General features: G+C 38.2%; 1 protein-coding gene across 1 annotated transcript in view; it reads right to left on the bottom strand.

The window, feature by feature from the left end:
* The window catches only part of LOC108575478 (protein patched), a 72,641-nt gene extending 47,117 nt beyond the window's left edge, over positions 1-25,524 (bottom strand). Inside the window, 2 exon segments of the mRNA XM_017938297.1 lie at positions 3,227-3,419; positions 25,306-25,524. Coding sequence (XP_017793786.1) covers positions 3,227-3,419; positions 25,306-25,524 — 412 coding nt within the window.
* Between the last annotated feature and the right edge of the window lie 489 nt (positions 25,525-26,013).

The raw sequence follows: 26,013 nt of genomic DNA, 5'->3' as shown, positions 1-26,013 counted from the left end.
TTTGATTTTTTACCTACCCGAAATCGTACGATTTTTCAGTTATACGTAGCTCGACCAATTTTAACGATAAGGTTATTAGGGTCAGGGTGAGTAATGTCCATTTGAGAGTGAAACTGTCGCGAGTTACTGTCGAGAGTCAAATTTATCAGTGTACTTAGGGTAGATGTTCATTTGAGGGTAAAACTGTCGCGAGTTACTCTCCGAGTTACTGTCGAGAGTCAAATTTATCAGTGTACTTAGGGTAGATGTTCATTTGAGGGTAAAACTGTCGCGAGTTACTCTCGAGAGTCAAATTTATTAGTGTTCGCGGTATTGAGAGTGCTGGCAGAGAGCTGGACACATAATTCGAGAGTACTCTCGAGAGTAATTATCGTAAGGGTAGGTGTCCATTTGAGAGTAAAACTATCGCGAGTTGCTCTCGAGAGTCAAAGAGAGTCAAATTTATTAGTGTCCACGGTATTGAGAGTGCTGGCGGAGAGCTCGACCCATAATTCGAGAGTACTCTCGAGTAATTATCGTAAGGGTAGGTGTCCATTTGAGAGTAAAACTATCGCGAGTTGCTCTCGAGAGTCAAAGAGAGTCAAATTTATTAGTGTTCGCGGTATTGAGAGTGCTGGCGGAGAGCTGGACACATAATTCGAGAGTACTCTCGAGAGTAATTATCGTAAGGGTAGGTGTCCATTTGAGAGTAAAACTATCGCGAGTTGCTCTCGAGAGTCAAAGGAGGATGTTAAAAAAATGACCAATTTTGGTATACGCGTGGGTTTAGAGACGTCGACTGTCCGCGTAGTTGGGAACTGAAGTCTGATCATCTGCACTGCGTGTCATTTGTCGTATATTGTCGTTAGAATAACGACAAACGAAGTAGGTCGTGTATAAAGACTTAGTTGTTTACTAGGAGACAGTGTTTCATTGTTGCAGTAATTAATCTAATTAGCTATACGTAAGCGCTCCTCTATTTCCAATTAACTCAATCATTCGACTGTGTACGTATATATACATACATATTATTCACGCATACATATACCGTGAAACTGCAGCTGTATAGCTCGCAGAGACACGCTTCTCCTTTGATTTTTCACCCAAGCTGGGCTGTTCGTTGTGTACTTGAATTCGGTGCACTAGCTTCTTGTATGCAGCGGCACTTAAATCACACGAACGAATATGCTAAGTACGTAAATTGATTGGAAATCCGCGTATTCCCTACAAGACTATAATCGCGCAGTATAAGCGACGTTCGTCGAGGCACTCGTTCGGCTGCCTCGTAAACACCGACTGAGGACGAGTCGTCCTGCCCGATTTCTAATCGCTGTACGCTCGCAACTGTTCTGGGAACAATTCTAGGCCTTAACTTCTTAGAACTCGTGATATTTCTTGCGAGCCAAACATAAGAAACGCCAGCCTGGGTCGTTGTACGTACATCGAATCAAACATAAACCTAGATGTCCTTGTCAGAGTAAAACTATCGCGAGCTGCTCTCGAGAGTATCTCTCACGAGTGGACACTGCGTCTGAGAGTGACTGTAAAATCTCTCAGATGCACACGCACCCTTAGTCACATAAATCATCAATATTTTCTAAACGAGATAACGTCATCTGAGAAACTAACTTTTCCCGAGCGTAAAAAGGGCGTAAAGAATTCCGAAAATGGCCTAATAATGTCACAGGGAACACTTAAGACGTGTCATGCACTTTCCATCACTATACATAGCTCGACTAATTTTGGTAAGTGATAAAGTCACTGTATTAGTAAAAAATTCCGAGAGTAGGAAAATGATGTCACAGAAAGCGCGTAATGTGTCGTGCACTTTGTATCATGCACCGTGTGCCACAATTGGTAGAAATGTGCTCCCCATGCTAGACGGACCTCTGCATCACAGACAGAACATCGTGACGCTACAAGAGTCCTTGGTCACTCGTCGGATATCTTAATTTCTCTGAGGGTTATTAGAGTGGCTTTAATGTAATCATTGAATTACTTCACTGTTTTAATACTTCTCAGTCGATGTACAATTACTCGCTTTAATACTTGGACGACACAGTTGGCCTTAAGTTTCTTGATTTATACCTACGGAAATGATTAAGGTACTCGTGTTGATTAGAGAATGAAATAGAACAGTGATCATTTGTTTCTCGCGATGCTGTCTAACGAAAGGAATACTAGATTTGATAAATGTCAACTTGTAACTTATAGTAGGATAAAAAAAAGCTTATCCACGAAATTGTGGAATTTACAGAAATATTAGGTTTGATAAATCTCGAATTATAATTTAGAGTAGGATAAATGTTCTTCTATGAAACAGTGAAATCTGTGTCTGAAGAGAAATACAATGGGAGAGATTCTTCAAATATACGGAAAAGAAGAACATAGCGATGTTAAGAATAAATCGAGTTAGAAGTTAGGCAGAATAAATCAAATAAATTCCAATTACAAGAGAACTATTTATGTGTTCAAATATAAATCCCCAGACTTGAAAACACTACGATGCCCTAATATTAAAGAAAGCCACTGTGACTTGACATACTTCAAGATAGTTTTCAAAAACATTGTATCGCTGCCTACATTTTCACAAAGGAATTTTCTAATTTCTCGTACAAAACAACCAAGCCTCACTCGGTAATTCCAGACGCTTCTTACAAGTAAAAACTAGATACCAAGTGTCGAAGCAAAATGGTTTACGAGTACTGCATGAAAAATCGACATCCTATAATATTGGTAGGTTTATGACACGTCCGATAAACATGGTTTGGGGTTGCCTGCGAACACCCCAGGTATAAAAGTGCACACTGTCACCACGCTCTGTAAGCAGCTCTAATTGTGCGCTCGTCTTGTCTACGTCTGTAATCTTCTAAAATATAATTATTTACCTAGCCTACTTCACACGAGTTATTTATTTAATATAACCCCTCAACACCAAGAATGTTGCATTTCCAACTAAAATAACAGTAAAACTACCTTATAGTCAGTGCTACAAGTGTTCGATCGAGTGAACAAGAGAGAAAGTTTAAAAAAGGAAAAAAAAAGAAGCTAATTGAGCAAAGACAACTGCGTTCCAAGCGATAATACTGTTGCATATGTTTGCGATTTCGCGGGGCCAAGTAAGAATGATATCTCAGCGCGAAACTTATAGAAAAGAGAAGCATTTGATACATTTTATTCTTGAGTTTGCGTGAATGACAGGAATCGAATCGAAATGACGGGAAATACGTTGAAAAAGTACACTTACCTTGAACCCAAAGTTGTTCGACCTTGCTGTGAACCTGAGCGGACTTTAGGGCGACGCAGAACGTAGCCAAAGCGACGATCGCAAGAAAGAGGACCTTGCCTGCGTGCCTCTGCAGAAAGTAGCCCAGCTGACTCAGCTGATCCTGCAGCCTTGCCCTGATCCACACCGCAGACCTCTGACCTTCCGCTTTACCCTGAAAACCGAGAGAACCGCAATGTTAAGCTGCTCCGGAGGCAAGTTGATGAAAAATCGTGTTAAACAAACGATTGCTACATTTTTATTCCCGTTTTGTGGAGAACATTGTTGCGTTTCGATGTGCCATTTTGATTGGTAATTCTTGGATTGTAGATTTTTACGCAAATTCATATTTTTATGAATATGTAGTTGAAAAAAATAGAAGGTAGATAGGTTATTGTTTTATTTACTAAATATTGTAAGGAGTACTATTTTTTGGGGTTTATCTATGTACTTTTGCCTATTATGCGCATTCTGTGTATTTTTGCGCCTTTAAATTTTGCATACATGCATAAAAATCCGCGATTTATTGATTCTATGATATTTCTAATTTTAGACTTGGATTAGTAGAGCATTATTCGTCATCCTGTAGTAAGTTCGTGTCGAATCTGAACATTTAGATCAATATTTCCAACAGACCTTAAAATTTGATTAAAGAAAATGTAAGCGCTTTCTCATTGCACAAATTTTCCTACTTTTTCTTTTTTTTTTTTTTTGTGAGACCAGTATGTCGCCACTATAAAATTGCCTTGGACTTCCATTAAAATATTTTTCGCTTTAGGCACAAACTTAGCATCACCTAGTCTTAGGTTAGGCACACTTTTGCCAACGTATTGCAAGCGCATTAATATCGCGCATGCAAAAATCCAAATCTCCAAGAGAAAGAAAGACGCAAGCCAAATTTAGATTCTTTAGAAATCTTGTCATTATTTTACAAACATGCAATATTATTTCGCATAAATATAGAGGTTTGAAAAACTTCTAGTTCAGTTTTTATTTAGCGAAGTTCAGAGCTAATTTATCTGAAACATCTTTGCAGTTTTCAGCCAATATAGCGAATAATTAATTAAACTCAGTAAGGTGGTTCCTCGTTGCTATTTTCGAGCTGCAAATTCATTCTAATACGTTTACTAACCATACCGATACTGTCTACGATTTTTAAGAAAAAGAACAGATTCCAGTAGTTAAAGAGCGGCGCGTCTGGAACGGCACCCGAAGCGCTTTAAATTGGCCACGTGGCCTTTGACGATGATTAAGTGGCTAGTTAAGAGAAACGAATAGAAATTCTCGTAAAGTATACGAGTAAAGTAATTAGTATACAGTTACATTTTCACAAAACGGGAAAAACCATAACGCAAGAGAGTATTAAACGCTGCAAAAATATCGACAGTCCTAGAAAATAACTTCTTCTCCAAGTGCAGTAACTGTTGCGTATACACAGGGTGTCCCAGCAATACGGCGAGCACCTAAATATTTCCTTTGCTTTCAACGACGTTAGAAATGTTTGATAGACGAAATATGAATATTGCCAATAACGTCGGCTAGGCGATAGTAGTTTTTCGCGACTTTCACATAACATACTGCGGCGATATTCGTACTTTAAATGGTGTTTGATTCTGCTGTGCATTCTGGACGTCGGCGTCGAAATTTCGAACTACGATAGTGGCGGAATATACAGATAATTAAATATTTCGACGTTAATAATAATTCCTAAAACTAAATGTGACCAACGAAAATCTTACCAATTTTTGATACCGAATACAAAGATGTGCTTTGTTATTCAAAGCTCAAACGGTTCCGGTCTTACTGTTAAACAAAGCGAATATACACATATAGCGTCGGCTAGGCGATAGTTGTTCTTCGCGACATTAACATAACATACTGCGGCGATATTCGTACTCTAATGGTATTTGATTCCGCTATAACATTCTGGACGTGGCGTCGAATTTTCGAACAACGCTGGTGGGGCAAAGCACAGATAATTAAATATTTCGACGTTAACAATAATTCCTTAAACTAAATGTGACCAACGAAACCTTACCCTCTTCTGGTACTGAATACAAAGACGTGGTTTGTTTTTTCAATAGCTCAAACGATTCCCGTGTTACTGTCAAAAGAAGCGAATATACACATATAACGATGCGAATATACACCGAAACACAATTTGAACGATTTCAAGGGAGAAATACCTTGGAAGAAAACATTTCTTTACCCTCGTTTCTACGAATTTTCTCAAGGTCACAGGAATTTTTCGCACAAAATAAAAGACAAAATTTGATTATGAAAATTGGTCGCGGAACCGAACGATGATTGATTATGAAAATAAAAATTTAGATTAGGGTTGAAATGCGTTAAAGTCTGTCTGTGTTGTGACCTTCAGATGACCTTGGACACCAAAAAAGTGACAAAATTTCAAAGCAGTGTTGAGATGGTACTTGAACTTACTCTTTATGTTATAAATGCTCAAAAAGCGGCGATACACTTTCTGAAACGAGCAATCACTCTAATTATGCGATTCGTCAAGTTTTCCGGAATGGTAACGTGCTGCCTGTAAACATTTTTCAGCGTTTCTCAAAAAAACAAAAAAAATGTCCAATGTCGTTTTGCAAATGTATCATTGAGTACTTGAGTAAGCTGCTCGCGAATCCTTAGAGCTTGCACTTCTGTCACGTTAGAAACACTTAAAAGAGCATTTAGAACGTGTACTGCCGTTGATGGACATCATTTTGAGCATTTACAATCTAAACAGTGTAAGTTCACATACCGCCCTAGCTCTCTTGAAATTTGATCGCCTTTTTGGCGCTCAAGGTCTTCTCAAGGTCACAACACAGAAACGCCCCAGTGCATTTCAACAGCCGTCACAAGGTGCAATAGAAAAAAAAAAAGAAAATATACACTCTCCTGCAGAAAAATTTCCCTCCCTCGAAATATATCAAATTGTGCTCGAAACAATACCATCTGAAACGAAGAAAGAAAATACCGAGACACCCTGTACACTCTTTTACAATCAACGGTATTGCAAAATCTTCCCAAACATTCAACTAGCGATAGAGAAAAAGAATCCTCCTCCAAATACCAGTAAACAAAAGGAAAACGAAGTTACAGCGCGAAGATAACCGAAAAAAGATGGCGCGAAGCGTAAAGAGGGAAAAGGACGTAAAACGGGAAAAAGAAGGAGGGTGAAAAATGAAAAAGGAAGAAAAGAGGGAATGGAAGGGAGAGCAACGTCCGCAACATTGCGAGCGGCAACGTTGCACACTACCTGGTGGCCGGTCTGACAATGTGCACCATGGACCACCCGCAACAATACCTATCTTTCCTGGCTGACAGGGAAAGAAAGACGGAGAAGGGAGAATGAGAGGAGAGGCCACGGATCAGAAGGGAATCGAGCTCGTGGAGAAAAGGAGCGGATACTTTTCTCTCCCTCTTCTCTTCTGCTCTCTTTATACGCCGCTCCTTTGAGTACAGTTATAGAGCAAGGTAGAGAGAAACTGTTGGTGAAGGAAGGAAGGAAGGGAAGGAGAGAGAGAGAGAGAGAAAGGGAGGGCGCACAACGTGGCGCACGATAGACGTACAGATGAAAATACAGATTACATACGCTTACGTATCTCGGGGCAGTAGCCGGGCGTCGAGTATCGGATAGCAAGGTTTTCCAGCCAATTAACTCTGGTGCCGCGGCCTCGCGGCCCGCCAGACTTGGGTAACTCTAGACGTGCAGACAATCCTCGTCGGCCACATGGTCCCCGGGGAACCACGGCCTCGCAAGACCTCCACGGAGCATGCGCCGACTGATGACCGCGTGTTTACGTTCCCCGCAGAATTCGTTCCTCTTTCTCATCACCGTCACCTTTCTTTTCTCTTATTGCACCAACCAACGCTGACGATTCTTCCCTCTTTTCCCGGCCGATGCTCAAACTCCGCTCGAAAGAGAGACCGCGTATGTGCGTGTGTGTATTCGAACCTGTTTCGTATTAATCGAGCCGAGTTTCGTTCGATTTGTTTCTCACGAGTAGTTTAGATAGCTGTAAGTAGGGTTACCATATTTTTTTTCATCGCCGAACCGGAACAGGTAGAAGACAAGGGAAGGACATTTTTCTTTTTTTTGAGAAAGTGTGCTTTTGTTGTCGGTAATCGAAGATCGAGTAAAATGAAAAGTAGAATTGTTATCAACCCGTTGACTTGTAACGAGTCTGACTCGTGACGCGGATTCTGGTCAAGTTATATTGGTTAGATGAATTAAATTTAATTCTAATGCTCGTTTTAATTTGTGAGATTGAAGATTAACAAATGTAGCCTTTTTAAATCTAATACAGTGATCAAACTAACGGATCGACGCTTAGATGTATAGTCAGAGAAAGAGATCATAAGTCAAGGGGTTGAAAGTATAGTAACAATTTTTTTTAAGAAATGTTTTATTGCTCTTAATTTGTCGATAGAATTCCGTACACTTTAGAGGTCTTTAAAAATCAAGTCACTTCAAGGGTTGAAATCTGGGACGTGTGGTAACCCTAGCTATAAGTGAAACTGGCCATTGTCGCCTTAATTCCATACTGTCGATTCATCGATGCATTCCATTCAGACGAGTCTACTATATTTCTTATTTTTTTAGGGTACAAGCTACGAATACCGGCTTTTTTATTTAGGAGAGTGCACCACTCTGAGTGGTCTAGAAATAAGTAAACATAGGGAATTTTTTTACAGGTAACTGCTAAATGAAAAGTTTCAATTTTTTTTCAAAGGATATAAATCCCTCGAGTCACTTTATAAAAATTGGAGAAGAGAGCTGAAAGTTACATTTACATCCCCTAAAAAAATCGAGACTTTTTATTTAATAGTTATCTATGAAAGAAATTCCCAAATCTTTTTAGAAGCCTCAGGTGTGCCTGCTTGAAAATCAAAATGCGAGTCTATTGTAGCGACTCAATCTGATTGGAAGATTTTGTGATATAACATTGACTCTGGTAGTGGTTCGATTGGTGAATGAGCTGGATTATATGATTTGTGTGGCTTATTATGTGTGATTGATAATCGGTGAGATATTCAAATGTAATTCTTTTGTTTTTATCTACGTGCTCATATGATTATAAAACTCCCTCGATGTCATTCTTGATGCTTATCTTTTTAATACAGCGTTTGTCTTTCAGTAACATTATTTGCATACAAAGCATAAATTCGTTTGTGATTTAAAGTACATCTTAATATTGTGCTGTATAAATAACACCATTACCCCATAATGAACATTAAATATATATCCATCGCTTAAACAAACATATTTATAACACATAATGTAACATAATTTTAATATGATATAAGACATTGCACTCCTAAAATTTTGCCATCTTAGAGAACCTTGCACATAGCGACGTAACTAAAAGAAATGTAAATTTTCCCGGAAAAACAGTTTAAAAATCGCATTTGACTAATAGTCAAATAATCGTGATCCTACAATCCAAAAACCTAATCAGAAATGTAATTGAAATGCCAACCAGTGATATAGAGAGAGAACAACGAAGAATAGCTAAATAAAAATGCCACTACATGTACGACAGCTTTACAATCGTATTTCCATTTTATGGCCATCTTTGTCAAAGAAAATAAAACAGCGATTATGATCGACTACCAGCAACAAGAACTCTCAGCATCACTGTCATTGACTTCGAGAAACGGACAACCCGCCAAGATCTTTATGGTGGCGAGTAATATGAAATCGTCGGACGGAGAAGGAAATTCGACGAGGCAGAGGAGGAGGATGAGGAGGTGGGGGTAACGTTTAACGAATTTATGTTATTCGTACTTTTAATGTTTTTCTTACAGCGCGACACGAGGTTCGCGAGGAGATAGCAGACAGCATAACAGGATCTTATGTCAACGACGGTGGTCCCCGCGCCACGAGGTTGTAACATGTAGATATTGCCCACCACGAGAAACCCCATAAGGCCCGCGGGGACCACTTACGGGAAAAAGGGGGAATTCCAGCGCTCCGCTCTCTTCCTCTCTTGCACGGGCCGTACGTGAGCCAGTGTAGACATCTCGAGAGCTACTCGTGGCGTCTTCCCTTCTTTTTTTTTCTCTTTTCCTTCACTCTCTCTCTCTTCGTCCGTTTCTGGTCCCCCTTTTTACCTTTCCACCGACTACTTGCGAAAATTCGAGCACCTTGGATCCGTATCTTTCCGGTTACTCTCGTTTATAAGAAGTGATAAGTTGATAAGAAGTTATCTTTGCAAATATTCTTCTGATTGAATTTGAGAGGTCGTTTTTGTGAACATCCTTTTGATCAATTTTTAGAAGTGTGTTTTTGTAAATATTCTTTTAATAATTCAGAGAATAAAATTAATACTCTGGAATATTTCTGTTTCAACAAGTTTTTGTTGCAGATTGTGATTTCTAGTTAATTTGACATGCAATATACTTGAAATTGTACAATTTCAGGTTTGGTAAAAGTTTGTACAGTATTGAGCATGAAATTTGATTGCTGTAGATAATAAGGCCCAAAAAAGAATTATTATTGTTAAATAGTCTCTCCTGTGATTTAAACATGTAATCGACAAATAATTGTTTTCAGCGTTCACTGCTCAACATCTCACTTTCCATATCAATCGAAATCACTGCAGCTTTATCATAAGTTAATGCTGATTTTACTACATTTTAAATTCATTAACAGCTAAGCTACATTTTGTATGCTCTCTTTCAAACCAATATAATTTTAAAATATTTCACTATTCATTAAAATCATTATAGCGCAGTAACCGAATCAATTCAATTCCAATTACAGTCACTCTAAAAATATCAAATTCCAGAAGAGACGTTTCCCAAGAAAATTCGCCAGAAAAATGTGCAATCATCCCCCAGCGTGAAACTTTCATTCCCCGAAGCAGGTGAAACGACGAAACAATTATACACTCTGCTCACCTATCGCGAAATCTCTCCTCAAACTTCCCTCAACCACCTCCCTGTCGCGTAAACTAACGCACGTGTCCCACCTATGGAACACAACACCGCTATTCCGCGTTCACGTCGTGAATCCACCACACACGCCAGCCAGAGAAATTGAATAAATACACACTCTCTATTTGGTATGGGATTCCCGTGTGGGTGGGTGAAGCCTGATGCCTATCTCCGCCGTCTTTCGTCTAGATGTTGCGTGCATCAGAAATCTCCGCGGAGTGTTTTCAGAATTATCTCCTTACGAATGTAAAAGTGGCCGAGCGAAAGAAAAGAAAACAAGAGGAAAAAAGCACACACGAGGAGAGGTTTGCACAGGTACACACGCGTGTACGTTTACCCGCTTGCTTGCTCCGCGGATACGACATGCGACTTGCCAGACAAACGAATAGGTTCTCGCGGTAGGTACGGCTCGAAAGTGTCCGCAAGAAACTCGATCCGACTGGCGCTCTAATCGGCCGAGGAATTCCAACGAGAGAATACCTAGTCGAAAGGAAAAGCCTCGCTTGGATTCCGGTAACGAGCTTCCTCCAACTTCGGCGAGCATATCGTAAGAAGCGAAGAAGTTACGCCGCCGCGGTCGCTCCTCAAATTGGATCGGCGGCCGATCGAGTCGCGTGTGCGCACCCCTCTCTCTCTGTGATTAATCGCAGTCGAGTTACGATCACATTTATGATATAACGAGATCGTAAAATTGATGGTTCTTCAAACTTCACACTTCACGAATGTCGAAGATAATTGAGCTCGCTGAAACTTGAGAACCGGTTAGCAAATTCAGCTTTGTTGCTCGATACATTTTTAACAACACTTTACCTTGTAGGAAGCAGAGAGACTCGTCAAGTGTGACAGAAATTGCTATATCGATAATTGAGCCAAAATGACTAACTCCACTTTTTCATATTCTTTCAATTTTAGTGTTAATGCACGTGCTTGGTGTTTAATTTTTCATAGATAAAACGAATTTGATCAATTTCGTTTCATGGAATTAGCTAGAAATCATTAATTGGGAGTATACTGTGCTCCGATAATTTCTGTGCTATAAAGTGAAAATGATAAATAGCAAATTCATCGTGAAAGTAGATAAAATAGTTTGTCAATGATTGCTTACACACAAATACAGTACTGGCCTGAATAATTGATTACATTTTTCTTTGGACAAGCTTTCGTGGAGTCAATCCTGTCACTTTTTTGCTGATGTTCATGCCTTGCGTGACCGGCCGGCGATAGATGAAAGAGATAATTTTTGGCGCCCGATGAATCATCTACCATTGAAGAAACGGTACTATATCCCGGTTAAGTGATTACGAACGTAACCCGTTCCGCGACCATTTACTCGAGTAGTACTATACATAATGTCACACGCAACAAAATTGTGTTGTTCACATATACGATGATACTGTTAGGTCATCCTGAAAGTTCCCGCGGTTTTAAGTCGTTCTTTTTGAAAAGAAACGCGACTTCATTGAAATTAAACATTTTTATTTCAAATAATTCCCATAATGTTCGATACACTTTTGTCAATGTATCACAAGATCATAAAAATCCGAATCTCTAATATTAGGAAATGTTAAATTAGGATAATTTTAAATTCAATTGTCTTAACAATTGATAACAGCCTTTATACGCTAAAAAACGCTGATCTAAACAGTGATCCTTTTTGAACCAACTTGCTTTCGTTAAAAAAAGAATCGATACGCTACTTTATTTTTTTTTTTATTTGTTTATTTTAAGTCGTATGAAGCACTAAAGTTGGGTTTTTAGCGACTCAGACTATAGAGCGAAATTTACAATTTTTGGAGAAGATCGATACACTGTACTTTTTTTTTTAATTGCAAGTTTAAAGTCACATGCACCTTCTAAGGTTATCAGTGACCACTGTGGAAATAATCGTAGATAGTGAAGTTCAGTATCTTTTAAGAAAGCTTTCTGTAGCATATTTCATAAATTTGGTATGTCGTGCTGTACTTAGGACAGGTGATTAGTATACAATTGACAGAATTTTGTACGTCACAAATGTCGCAGATATTTAGTTCAGCTTTGCTAACGAGGTAAAAGTGTGTCCAATTTCCACTCTGAATACCAAAGGTATTCACCTAGCAATCATTTCAAAGATAACACTTATACACGCACCGTGCTTAACTACTGCAATTACTACCACTTTCATTTTCCTCTATACATTCTACGAACCAACAGAGCCTAACTTCGAAGTAAGAAAGGAGAAAAAAGAAGGAAATCCCTTGTTCGTTGCTAATTTCATAATTATTAGTCTCCAGGTGAACAAAGTCTACAAGTTGAATGTTTCAACGTTTCAGCGCTAGATAGGGCGCATCCATCAGGTACTGACCCTACGCAAAGGAGCCAGCAGGCTGAAGAGGCTTCGAGCAAGCAAGGGGCGTGTATCCTTCAGCAAGGATGAAAGGAACAGGCCGACCCGACGTTCCTCAGTCCCATCCATTTCGCTCTGACTTATTCTGTCGACCTTTACGGCGGATTTGCGCCATTAGAAGCGGAGCAGAGGTTCTGGACAGGCTACCTCTCTATTGCACCGCGTTTCACGAGATTTTCCACGTGAAAATCTGCTCTCTTGTACTGTGCAGAGATGAGAAGACGCTCAGAAAGAGGGGAAATCTTACGTCACGCGATTTTAGATGAGACGATTCGTCGATCTTATCGCGTTGGCCAATAATGGCAATACGTGTGACCTATTTCTATGATTCTGTTAGAGCAGGTGGGTTTATGGGGATACGACCCAATCAGACCCGCATTCCTTCCAGCTCTGCACAGTACTCTCTAGTATCTTCTTTACGCGAAGTTTAGGCTTGGATCGAGTGGTTCTAACGAGAAAGTCGGTAAATGAAAGATGACCGAGAAGCCACCGTGTATCGAAAGCAACACAATGACCATCTGACTGTAAACTTTAGGGAACCAATAGGAAAGTATTTGTCCGAGTTGCAGAGGATACGTTCTGTATGATTCTAGAAGAATCTGCGAATGTGATGGAAAACTTCTCGAAGTCTTTCTCATGGGAATCGTGTATGTAAATTTGATCCAGAGTTTTGCTAATAATTTATCTAGATATTTTATTCGACTGTGAAAAATTGCAAATTTTGGTTAGATTTATACAACGAAGTTACTTACTTCGATTCACAATGTTAAACGTACGTTGAATAACTACTGTGTTTTATCGAAGGTTACATTTTATTTTTCATTTGAATCTCACGAATTGCTACTTTGGAAAACAATTAAGAAACCTCGTTTCCCAGTTTGTTGTACGTCTCAACGACAATGCTCCGCAATGAATATCAACAGGTGGCTTTCGTAAATATTAAAAGGCACACGCCTCTGCGAAATTCAGCGGACCAGCGAATTTGCATGCGAGATCTGGTCAAAAGCAATTCCAAGAGTTCGAGAAGAAAATGGAGCAAACCAGTAGGGCTCGAAATCGCGACGTGTGATTATGTGTGTATATCTATAAATTAATAAATCGCTTCTTGTTAATAATCCACCGAAATACCCACAGTTGTTTAATTCTAAAGGTACACGTTTGACAAAGAAACTTGACTAGCGTGAAAATGTAGATTTACAGAACTGAAGATCTAATAGAGAGAACGGACAATTGAAAATTTTCATTTCACGACTTCGTTATAAATTTTAACTGTAAGATAAAATTTATTTAAAATTTCTAACTTACACTTGGACGTAAAATTATATTACTAAAAAAAAAAAAAAAATAAATAATTCTTATTCAAGAGAAATTTACAAAGTCTATATTGAAAAATGGGGCATTCGTTAAACCTTGTGCAGGCAACCAAAATGTTCACAGTTGTTTCAAGCTTTAATATTTAAAATTATTTGCATAAACTTTTATTCTAAAATCTCCAAAAATTGGGGATCCGGAACGATTTAACGACACTTTCACAAGAACATAAAAAATATAGAACTGGTTGCCTAGACAAGGGTTAAATCCTAAAGAATTGATGGCAGTTAATAAAATAAATGAAAAGAAAATAAGATCTAAATATCTCCTTCGTTTCCAACGATATTGGAAAATACGCAAGACCAAGTCAGAACAGTTTCGACGAAGGAATGCACATTGAAACGTGCTGGACGATTTCCATTGTGAGCCACTGTACATCGAAATCACGTGGCTCGCGACGAATTTCTAAACCGCGTCGTCGTCAAAAGGCGGTGCGGCGTTCTCTTGGTCGGCATCGCCTCCACCCTCTCTGGACGGTTACGAGGCCCTCTCTTTCGTAGGTATTATTAGTGTAAAAGCCTCACACGTAGTGTCGGCGCCCTTTAATCTCACTCGAACGGACGGGGCCGACGCAACGTGCGTGAATGTACAGCATTGTGCTCTCACTCTCTCGGACCGGGGGATTTCAGCTGCCAGAAATTAAGACGCGATTATAAAATACTACGGGTGCTCTCTCTCTTTCTCTCTCTTCAGGTCGTCGCTATCTTTCATCTCGCTCTGTCTCCCACCGTACGTCAAGCGGCATTCAGAGTCTTCGGAACGAAGAAAACTCACTTAAGTTGAATCACCTTTGTTCGAGTTCGCGAAATAACGAGCATCCCGCAGTTTCTGCAGTTCTCTTGTGCCGTGAACGGGAGGGATTTTACTGTCGTGGCGGCATGATCTTTGTTTTGTCAAGTATCATACTTTGGAAAATTACAAAAATTAAAACGTTTTATTTTTATGCACTATAACTAGTATGTATTAAACAAAATGTATCAGTTTCAAAATATTCTGTTTTTCAATATCCTTATATATATAATAAATAAACTATGCAAAAATAACTTTGAAAATTTAAATTTGCTTCGACTAGCTGATAGTCCAACCAGAGAAATGTGCCGATCGCAAAGGGTTAAACTATGATAACGCCGACAAATTTTTTTTTAGTTTTGTATAGGATTTAAGGTCGTATTAATGTTTTTGTTATTGTTGACTGTGGTTGGTGATTATTCTAATTTGTACTGTTGCGAGGAAGGACTCAGTGATCACTGTATCGCTACGTTTTCCTTCAGTATTGTAGAGGACACTGAAGCAAATCCGACAATAATTCAGTACTATTTTCTTCGATATTTTCCAGTAAAAGGAAAAACACGTTAAACGCATATTTAACTTAATTTAACAATACCGGTTTAACACGAGAGCTAGCAGAGCAGTCAATCTAATCAATTTTCAATTTTTCCAATTTTATCCAAAGTTTTCATAATTTCCTGTGAAAAAAGTTTGAAAATCAAAAATAAAAATTAAAAAGCTCCTAAAACAGAATTGCATCGTTTCTAGTTTCACACACTTTCCCGCCATAAAATCTCGATAGAAATAACATTACACGCTTGTCACTGCACAACTTATAATTTCGCGTCAACCATGCGCTCTATTTATCCACGACTTTCACTTATAAAATTAATCTAATATCAATTTTGTCCAACAACGAGCCACGTTCCATCCACCACGTCCGATTAACCATAAATTATCTCGAGGAATTACGCAACAAGTATTTCAACATTACCGTTGGAGAATTAAAAAGGTATTTTGTAAGGAGTAAACAAGCGTTCGGAACGGCGCGGTCGGTCGCTGCTTATGGGAAATATGATCGCCTGGCCGTGCATAAGCGAACGATTGTGTATAGGAGGTGGTGCAGGAGGTCGAGGTCGTTGCTTGTAACTGAATCATCCTCGAGGACGGTAAACAAATTGGAGTAAGTGGAGTCTCGCGATGATGCATGTACACGTATGCACGCGCGCGCGCACACACACATTCGCAGGTGTACGTACGATGGAATCGCGCATAGTAATCGATACGTATTTCCGATGCGATTATCCACTTCCGGTTTGCAGGCACCGAGCCGCTCGACGAAATTTCAAGGTCGCTCGTCCTTTGAACAATCGCGCCTGTGCGAAATTATGTTTGAAAATAGGAAATGAATCGAAACACGGAACGGTGTATCGTGTGATTAATAAAACACTGCGGCGATTATTTCGTACAACGGGTAATTTGTGAATCGTGTGCAAGTTGCAATTGTGATTTTCAAGGCAATTGTCGAGGGAGAGTAAGATTATTTTTGTGCGATATACGTATCTCGTAATATGGCTTTTAATTTATTTACAAAGTTACTATTAAACTCGTTTTTTAAATATAAAGTGCACCTGAAAATGTGGTAGGTTGATAATAATTGTTCTTACCAGTGAAATATCTTAGACTCGCTTGAATCGTATTGAATTTAATTCGGAAAGAACGTGTTTTCCAATGATTTTACTAAAGCATTCTTCGTATCGTGCGAAACGAATATACAGGGTGTCCCAATTTTTTTTGGATCAAACTTTGCCAGTACCTTCTATGGGTATAAGTAAGGAAAAAATGTTATATAAACATAGGTCGTTTGAAGCTTCGTTAAGAAGTTTTAACAAAAATACGAAATACGAAGGGAATGGTAACGAACTTGCGAAAATGGCGCTGGCAAAAGTTACATTCAACACCTTCAACGACCTCAAATTGTGAACTCTATTCTATCTATTCCAATTTTGTAACATAACCTCACATCCTAACCTAAAAATTCTATTCCTATTTCGGATTATTGTCATAACTTTCTAATAAAGCTTCAAACGACCTATGCTCATCTAACATTTTCTTCGTAGTTATACCTATAGAAGTTCCTGACAAAGTTTGATCGAAAAAAAACTGGGACACCCTGTATAAGCACATACACTGCCATAAAATGATGAAATAACTCAAATTTTTGACGACATTAATAATACACCACACAAAGATTCTTCTCTAAAATTTTTTAAAGATAACACAGATACCGACAGCACTTTATTCCACAGCATTAAGGAGGAGATACAATTTGCGTATAAAAAGTGACGCACAAAATCTTTGCATCAGTTCTAACAAAAAAAACGAGCAACATCGAGGTCCGAAAGTGTCAGGGGTGTTCCATCGTGCAAAGCGTGTGTCACGTGCGAGTATGCACGTAGAGAATCGTAAGGGCAGTGGCCGTACACTGACTGACTCATCCGGTATGAACGCGGGGCGCGCACAACGTGAAGAGCAGCTCTCCCTTTTCAGGCCGCCGAGAAAAGTGGAGCATCGACCCCAAAGAATGCGCCTCTTTTTTCTCCGGAGACCCGATAACACCGGACGCCACTGTCACCATCTCCCGCTGATACCGCGTAATTGTGCAACCGCGTAAACGATAAAACAGCAGAGAACCGCCGGGCAAACGACACCGCTTTATTCGCGCCACGATCGCGAATATATATCCTCTGCACCTCTTTCGTTTTACTTATTCTATGACTTTAAAGGGGCGTTCAGACGAGCGATTCAGGGTTCGCGACAATATTGGGCAATACTGAAATATTGGCAATGTATATAGATCGTCTGAGGGTTCCTTTACACGTACAATAATGTTGAGAACCCTGAAATATTGGCAATATGTATTGATAGTTTGAACACCCCTTAAGAATTTCGTGAACTTTTTTGTGACGGTACCTTCTAAGTTCTACCACCAGAGGGACGATAACATTATCCTTTCTCGCTAGTCTTCGTTAAGACTCATATTGTTATATATATTCCTAACCTAAAAATTTAAACATCCCACGTGCCTAAGGCACCGATTTCTTTGGTAATTTTAATTAGAAAACCATAATCTTCCTTATAAACTAAAGTATAGATTACCATATCAATTTCTCTAATTTTTTGAAACCATAATAGAAGTAGATTTCAAAAATAAATCTAGACGATACCAACCAAGATAACAGCAATCTCTAACATGTAAACAAAAAATTTCAAAATAGTTCAGATGAACAGGCAGCCAAATTTGAGTGATATAGCGTTAGCTAAAATTTATTAATGTAACCTACTAAGCAATAATAGTCATAAGTGTACAGTACATTTTATATTTGCTGTAACATGTGTAAATGTTACTCATTGTTGACAGTGAGTAAAAAATTGAAATTTTAATTTATTTAGGTCAATTTTTGAATCCGACTTTTAGATATCACTTCTAGATTAAGTTGTAAATTTCACATGGAGATAAATGTATTGTTATTATAACCGTACAAACGATTTGTTTTTATCTGGAAAACATCTTACGAGAGGTAATTGCACGAATCTCTTAATGTGCAATATCAACCAATGCTGGTAGTATCATTCTCAGGAAAAATTCGCTGGGATTATAATAAAGTGCACGCATTATTTTCAATTGCTCTTAGCCTGGCGAAGAACGCTCTGAGAAACGTGCACCTATAATAACAGGCGAACCGAGCGTCAGTTCTCGAGAACGTTTTGCTCAAGCTAGTCTCTCTGGGTGGTCACACAAGCGGTTTCCATGTCGCGGATGTACCTGGTCGTCTGATTGGAAGAGAGTTTGTGCATCGAACGTAGTATCTCTCGAATAATCGACCAAACGAGAAACATTATCATGATAGACTTGCTACGTTTATTTTTCCTTCTTGTTCATCGAAATTGATTACTAAGTCAATGAGATGAATATTACATATGTAACTACTGTGCGAGTAAATGTTCTCCATGTGATTATTATGTGAGTACTGTGAATGTATGTTATGTGAATACTATGGAAAGATTATTTAGGGGAGTGTAAATGCTGTAGGAAGACTAAATGAGTAATAATGAAAGAGTACTCTATGAATATTATTATTATGTATACAACAAGGTTCTTGTCGTCACCTTTTACCAAAAATAATACAAAATTTAATTTAATAAGAGAATTTAAAACTTGACGTGAATGAATTAAAATTTCAAGCGACCATTCAGATAAAAGGTGTGAAAGATGAATGAAATTTTTAAGCGAAAGCAAATTGCGATGATTTTGTAAATGATTAAAAATATTATTGACATATGTAAATGATTATTTCGATGGAATTCTCTACTGTCTGATGCAAAAACTCTGCAACGCTCCATCTATGGCGAATTAATTAAGAAAGAGGAACGCAAAACTAAATTGCGATATCTTATAAGCATTTAAGGAAATTTATCGACATAAATTTTCGCGGTACATTAATAGCGATACGTAAAAATTTCCATATCTTACTCTGCAGTGCAATTATGTCTCCATACGTTCCTTCCCGTAGAATGGATAAGTGTAAAAGAAAGAACAAGTGAGTAAATTACGACTTTCGTACAAGCACTTAAGAAATTTCGTTATCATTGTTTTCTCATAATAAATCAACGAAAATTTCATTTATTCTGAAATATAGTTTGTACCTTATTAATATTTCTTTCTGGTTCATATACACTACAGGCCAAAAGTTTGGAATCACTACGTAAATTAAGAGAAACGAATTTCCGTGGCCGTTAGTCGTTTGTTTCGTTTGCAAATAATATTTATTATTAAGAAATTTCTTAAATTAAAAATTAATAATTTGGAAAAATTATAATGATTTTATTCTAATAATGTTAATATTTAAGTAAGGTTTGAAATAAAAAAAAGAAACGTTTTAATCACTGTTCGAGCGTTAACATAAAAGCGTGTAACAGCCTTTGATACTAAAGAAAAAAAGGAAAAAAAATGAGGAAAAGGAACGATAAAGGATAGAGCAAAACACCTTTATGAAATTGGTTATTTGGATCGTCGCAAATGTGTGCAAGCTATGGAAGGAACTGGTTTCCAGCAAACAGCAGAAGAAATTGTTAATTGGAATCCTTGAAAGAAATGTGGAAACAGAAGAGGTGTTTCCTACTTAACTGTGGCTTCCGCCGATAATCTCACCGTTTGTGCGGCGATTCGATGGAACTCGTTCTCTCAATGAGAAGGGAGGAAGAGATCGTGATTGAGATACACACGCTCTCCAATCGAGTGCATGTAAATCAGCAAGAAAGTCCTTGAGCGATACGCAGTCTACTTTAAGATCACATTGTATAAACTAACAGTTTGAGTTATTATCTTTTATAGTTTAGAATATTCTTTGCGGGAAATGTCTTTTAAATGAACAATTTTTCTTGAAAAATGTCTTTTAAAATCAATTTCTTTCATTTTTTAATTTAGAACACAAATGTAAACGTGCTATTTTGGTTTGCCAATTGCTATAATTATACTGTGTACACTTGGTGACGAAAATAATACTACTGCTTGATAAAAATTAAGAGTATCAGACTACAGTAGGACCTCGTATAGCGTGATAAAATAAAAAAAGAACATACCAATTCTGAATTTGTAATTTTGTGTTAATTAAATTTGACCCGGTGGAAATTGTATTATATTTCCCGCGTTATAGAGAGTCTTCCGATATTTAACCGCAAGATGACTTAAAGATGACAAAAATAAGAGGACAATGAAAGGAATAAATTGAACAATCGACAACACTATGCTCTGTAAACGTGAGAAACTCTAATGTTAATTATCTTCTCTAGCAATAGCGGCACGAGAAAATTTGTCCACCTAATCTAAACGGTTGCAAAGGGTCAATAAAATGTAAAAATGAGAATGGCAAAATATAAAAATTTTAGAATCCAGGATCATTTTAATGCCACATCATCATGCACGTTTAAATGCACATCGATGTCTGCTGTAAACCTTCCAAACAAAAAACAGAAAACATTCTCCCATCTCATTTCACCCTTTAAAACCATTCAAATCAGCTATAAAAATTGTTTCGTACCGCCATAACCAAAGAACATAATTAGGTGGTCTGTTTAACGTGGCCCATCCTGTATTTAATAGTAGTAGCATTCCTTCCGACATTTCTCAGTGCGTTTCCGTGCACCGTGAGGTCAGACAAAACAAAAGATTGGGAAAATGGGAAATGAGAGAACGAGTGTCAAGAATGGAGCTAACGACAGAAGGTGTTCGAGCTCTGTTCGAGGGGGTGTGTTTCAGGGTTCTGAGAAAAGCCGAAGGAAAGGCCTGCCGTCGAAAGCTCGCAGGGCACCATATTTGGGCCCGTTTCGAAAGGTGATAGGGCCCGGGGTTCACGTGCTGTGCACATTCTGCCAGGCATTCGAGATGGAAAGATCTCGAGGGACGATCTCGATGTCGTAAGACCCCGAGATCGTCTTCGTCGCTGGAGGAGGATTTTTTTAAGAGGAACCAGAGGTTCATGTCGGAAAAACACAAGGAGGGTGTGTGTGTATTCGTTCGGCAGGAAGTCGATCCTTCGTCGATCTACACTTCACAACCATCCTTCTGTCTTTCTTTCGGTTATCCCCAACTCTCAGCTCTCACCTTCAAAAACACGTCTCCGGACCACCCGCGCGTGTGAAAGTTTACAGCTAGCAGCTATACAGCCTGCTAGAGAATTTCGAGAGGCATTCGTGGAAAGGGCACGCTTCTCTGAGCGTGTGCAACGAATATTCGTGACGCTATGAAACATTATTCCCGGTAAATTCTTCCGGAGACTTCTTCGGGTAGGTCGATAACAACTACGAATCTACATGCTGCAAAGAAAGCGTTCATGCATGTTGTACGGGGATAAGTGTCGATGGAGTGGCTGATGGATTGAGAGAAGAGGTGAGAGGATAGATTGTAAATAACTACAGTAGAGCGTCAGTTATCCGAACCAATTGGGACTGAGGTGGTTCGGAAAATCGAATTGTTCGGATGATCAAACAGTTCACTTAATGAAACATACACGCTACCGGCCAAAAGTTTGGAATCACCTCCCACTTCTCATCAATACTAAATCTGCTGCTAATTTTTTATAGATTTCAAGTTTATCTCAATTCTACTTTTATCAATTTATCCCATATCGATTGATTCGAATGATAAAAAATTCTCAAAGCGTTCTTTGTGTAAATTGCAATGCTCGGTGGTTCCAAACTTTTGGCCGGTAGTGTACATACATGTACTTACCCAGTTTATAACTATAGGAATGAAGCCTAAAATTGCTTATCGATGAAAGTATTTAAAAGAAAATGCTTTGAAATAACGATATACATTTATTAAGAAAGTTTATTTTTTACTCGTCAATCGGTACCGCAACACCATAAGTTTGTTTACTCCTCGAACGATAATCGACGATTCGGACAATCGGGGTTCGGATAACTGACGCTCTGCTGTATATTAGCCATTTCTTTCTTAGAACATTTCAAGCTGCCAGAGGAAGCAGGGGATATTTTTGCAAAATTATTTAGAGATACCTGTACCCGCTATTTTTTTTCACCTTAAAATCTAAAAGTATCAGAGCAGGGAGAACTGTTGCAAGATTATTTGTAAATTTCCATATTCGCCCATTTCTTTCTTAGAAAATTTAAACCTACGTGCTTTCCCAATTTTATTTCTACTACTGTCGGTGGTTAAAATGGCGGGCTTTTGAATTATGGAAAATTTCAATGGAACTGAGTAATTATAGAAAAAATTAAAAATCAATTATACCAAATATTTTGAAATAATTTGGTGATCCATCAGTGGGTCACTTCGTCCTGAACGTGTTACGACAAACAGCAAAACATGTTCAAATCTAGATTTCAGAACTTCCAAACAACATGACAATTTCATTTTTGCAATATATCTGCATTAAAAAGCTGACAACCTTAACCACCACTATTGCAGTCACTAATACTATTCAAATGAAATTACCCAAATTACACAAACACCGTTCAAATTCACCGAACTCATTTCTCTCAAAAATACCACATTCCGTCAAAAAGGTAAAATAAAAACCTACAAGAGTTTTCCTTCAATCGCATTTAACGCGCTTTTTTATTTCTCCAACGAGCACATTACACGTGGCAGGAGAGTCTCTATCGTCGTTAGAAAGCACCTGAAATCAATCAGCGGCAGTTTAAATGTATTTTCATTCCAGGAAACGCGCATGTTTGTTTTTGTCAATTACAGTTATCGCGTAATGGCCGACAGAAAGTAACAGTCGCGGCGAATAGGCAAATACAGTTCGCATCGAATTCACGCTCTGTTATCTCCCGTCCCAGAGGCGGCCGAAAGGTGGGCTGCTCACAGAGTGGCGTGCGATCACGCTATTATGTACGTCTAGTTAGCGTAACTGACCTCCACAGGCCGCTGGAGACAGCGATGGCCGTATAACCCGCAGAGAGCGTGTATCTCGTCGATTATTTAGATGGGTCACGATAGCAAAAGCACGCGTGACTCGAACGGCGACCTAAGAAACGTCGGGTTTCTGCACGAGACTTACTATATATACTAAATACTCTCTCTCCTTGTTTCTCCTTTTTACGATGGACTTGTGGATTAACCCCTTGCAGACCGCCACCGTATCTCGACCTTAAGTTTTTCACACGTCGACCGTGTCAATACTAGATACAGAGACTTATGCAACTGGTTGCTTATTTATTTAGTTATTTAGGTTTACGGACATTTCTTATGTACCTATCTCTACGGACAAGCGTCACATTTTCTTTAAACAATAACTTATTTTATTTAAAAACAACATATTATACGCTGTTAACTTATAAATGAAACGTAAACGGAGAGAAATGTAAACGGTTTGTGTAATTTTCCTTGTGAAATTCGAAATGCGTCGAAATGACGCGTACCGTAAACCTAGTGTTAAATATATGGGTAGAATAGCAATTTGGTATACGATGATAAATGAGTATTACCGGTTCAAAACGCGAATGATGGATCTTGTGAAATTATGTAATATATTGCCAAAAAAGAGACTGACAAAATGTGTTAGATATACAAAGGCGATCGTTGAACGATCGTCAATTTTTATACACAATGGTCAAGAAGAAGGAATTTGTTGTAGGTACTAACCTTCCGAAGACAAACATTTTTTCACACTCCGTAGATATATGTAAAATCACGTTTCATTTGCAATAACATCGAAAGAGTCCGAAGGATTTTTTCATGATCATTTATTGTCACAATATGTGACAATCTAAAAATCAATTACAATTTGGAATTAATTTAATAGAAGAAATGTTTTTAAAATTTGGCTATTTCAAAAATAATCAACATGAACAAAACATTTTTTGGATTACCAAATATGCCGAATTATTGGATTATATCAGTGTGATGTAAAAATACTTTTAAAAAGGCAATAGTTAATACAGTAACGTTTTTCCGATGAAAATGAGTCCAAACACGACATAAATCGGACTAATATAACAGTAATTATTTTTAAAAGCACTCTTAATTAATTACTGATGTTGTCGAATCACGAACTATCAGATGCCAGATTATTGGAATTCTACTGTATCTCGATTAACACAAAGACATTTCATTCGAAACATTACTCTGAAAGAGGAGAAATCCAATCCCTAAAGGCATTGTGTAGCGTGCACAAAAAATGGTAGAAAAAAAGATATAAGATACTGTTGTGAAAACATGAGACTGTGCATACGTGACTGTTTCGAAATGTACCACACAACGCTTAATTTCTAAAGTAAGTTATTTGCCTCTGTCTGCACAGTGAAGTTTTCATTTCGCAATCTCGATAGTCTAGAAATTAAATAGTAATCTACATTCACTTTTCTTGTCGATAAATAAAAAAGGTGTTTGATAGAATGGATCGTTTATACAGATTATGCGAATGTCTTATATGATTTTTCCTGTTAACGATATTAGTGTTTGTATAACTGAAATTGGGTGAATAGTCTATGTGTAAGATACATTTCATTGAAATAAGGAAAGTGTGAAAGAAATGTTTGGAATTTCTTTTTATAGTGTGCTGTCGGTGAAACAATTCTCAGGTTCAAAGAAAAAAAATGGCTGTAGCTGCCTGTATTCTTTGTTCCTATTTTTATAATATAGAAGGTACGAGGGGATACATAATGGAGCGTTTGAAAAACATTTGAAGCGGTAAGCAAACAAAATAATGTTTTCGGGATAGAACAACGCTTGAATTCTGTAATTTTCTATGATAGAAATTCTGTGTAGAATACAACAGCTTTCCGTATTCACTACTTTTATACGCATTAAAAGTATTCTAAAAAAAATCTGCTTATCTTTATTTCTGCTTCTAAATATTTTTCTAAACATCCTGCATTTTTATATTTACGAATAAGTATTTAGTGACTTGAATGGAAAGAGGTTAACAGAAATACGCAACATTTTAAAGAACCTTTGCAAGAAGTTTCCACTGCTTTATATAGTTGTTGTAAATTTAAAAACAGTAACATAATGATAATCACCGAAAATGAATTGTAAGAAATGAAACTGTCAACGAAAGAAACCCACCTTTTCAAGTTGATCCAACGCTATCGCTGCATCGGTCCAGCTTGGTCTAATGTAAAGATCCGATTCATGTCGTTGCTTCGCATTTTCCAAGGTTTTGACATTCTTCTCCGTATGAATTTTCGTGGTACATCCATTCTGTGACAATTGTGAACCTTGGTGGCACTGAGAACCAGAAGGGCGTCCCGCTAGGATCCCTGTTGGGCCGGACGCAGAAACCATGATCCGTCATACATTCGCCCCGACACAATTCGCAGTATGATTATTTTTAATATTACTCCCCTCCAATATGACGTTTCTTACGGGCCGATTTACTTGTAACGTTACCAAGTGCAACACGGACGTCAAAAATTAAACATGAATGAGACACGAACACGAAAGAAAAAAAAATAGAAAAGAACGGTTTCACTTTGCACTTGTTACCGCGGTTGCACGTAATTTTCGCACAAATCTCTCCAGAAACACTTGTCACAGCACACGTTCAATCGGTCCTTCTTGTTTACCGCGCAATTCGTATATGTACAACGAGCACAGTAATCAAAATTCGCGCACGAGGTATACACAATTTGTTGTGCGCATGCGCGGCTGTATCATACTCATCAATGGTATACGCACAAAACGGACTCAGAAGCGGTTTTTAGGTTAGCTTCGTACCACAGTAAAAGAGTAAATATACGTGACTGTTTCCTCTTTACGAATTCGTCTCCTCGT

Source organism: Habropoda laboriosa, unplaced genomic scaffold (assembly GCF_001263275.1).
Source record: "Habropoda laboriosa isolate 0110345459 unplaced genomic scaffold, ASM126327v1 scaffold276, whole genome shotgun sequence".
In the NCBI taxonomy this organism is placed as follows: Eukaryota; Metazoa; Arthropoda; class Insecta; order Hymenoptera; family Apidae; genus Habropoda; species Habropoda laboriosa.
The sequence above is the reverse complement of the archived record's forward strand: the minus strand, read 5'-3'. Positions and strand labels throughout refer to the sequence as shown.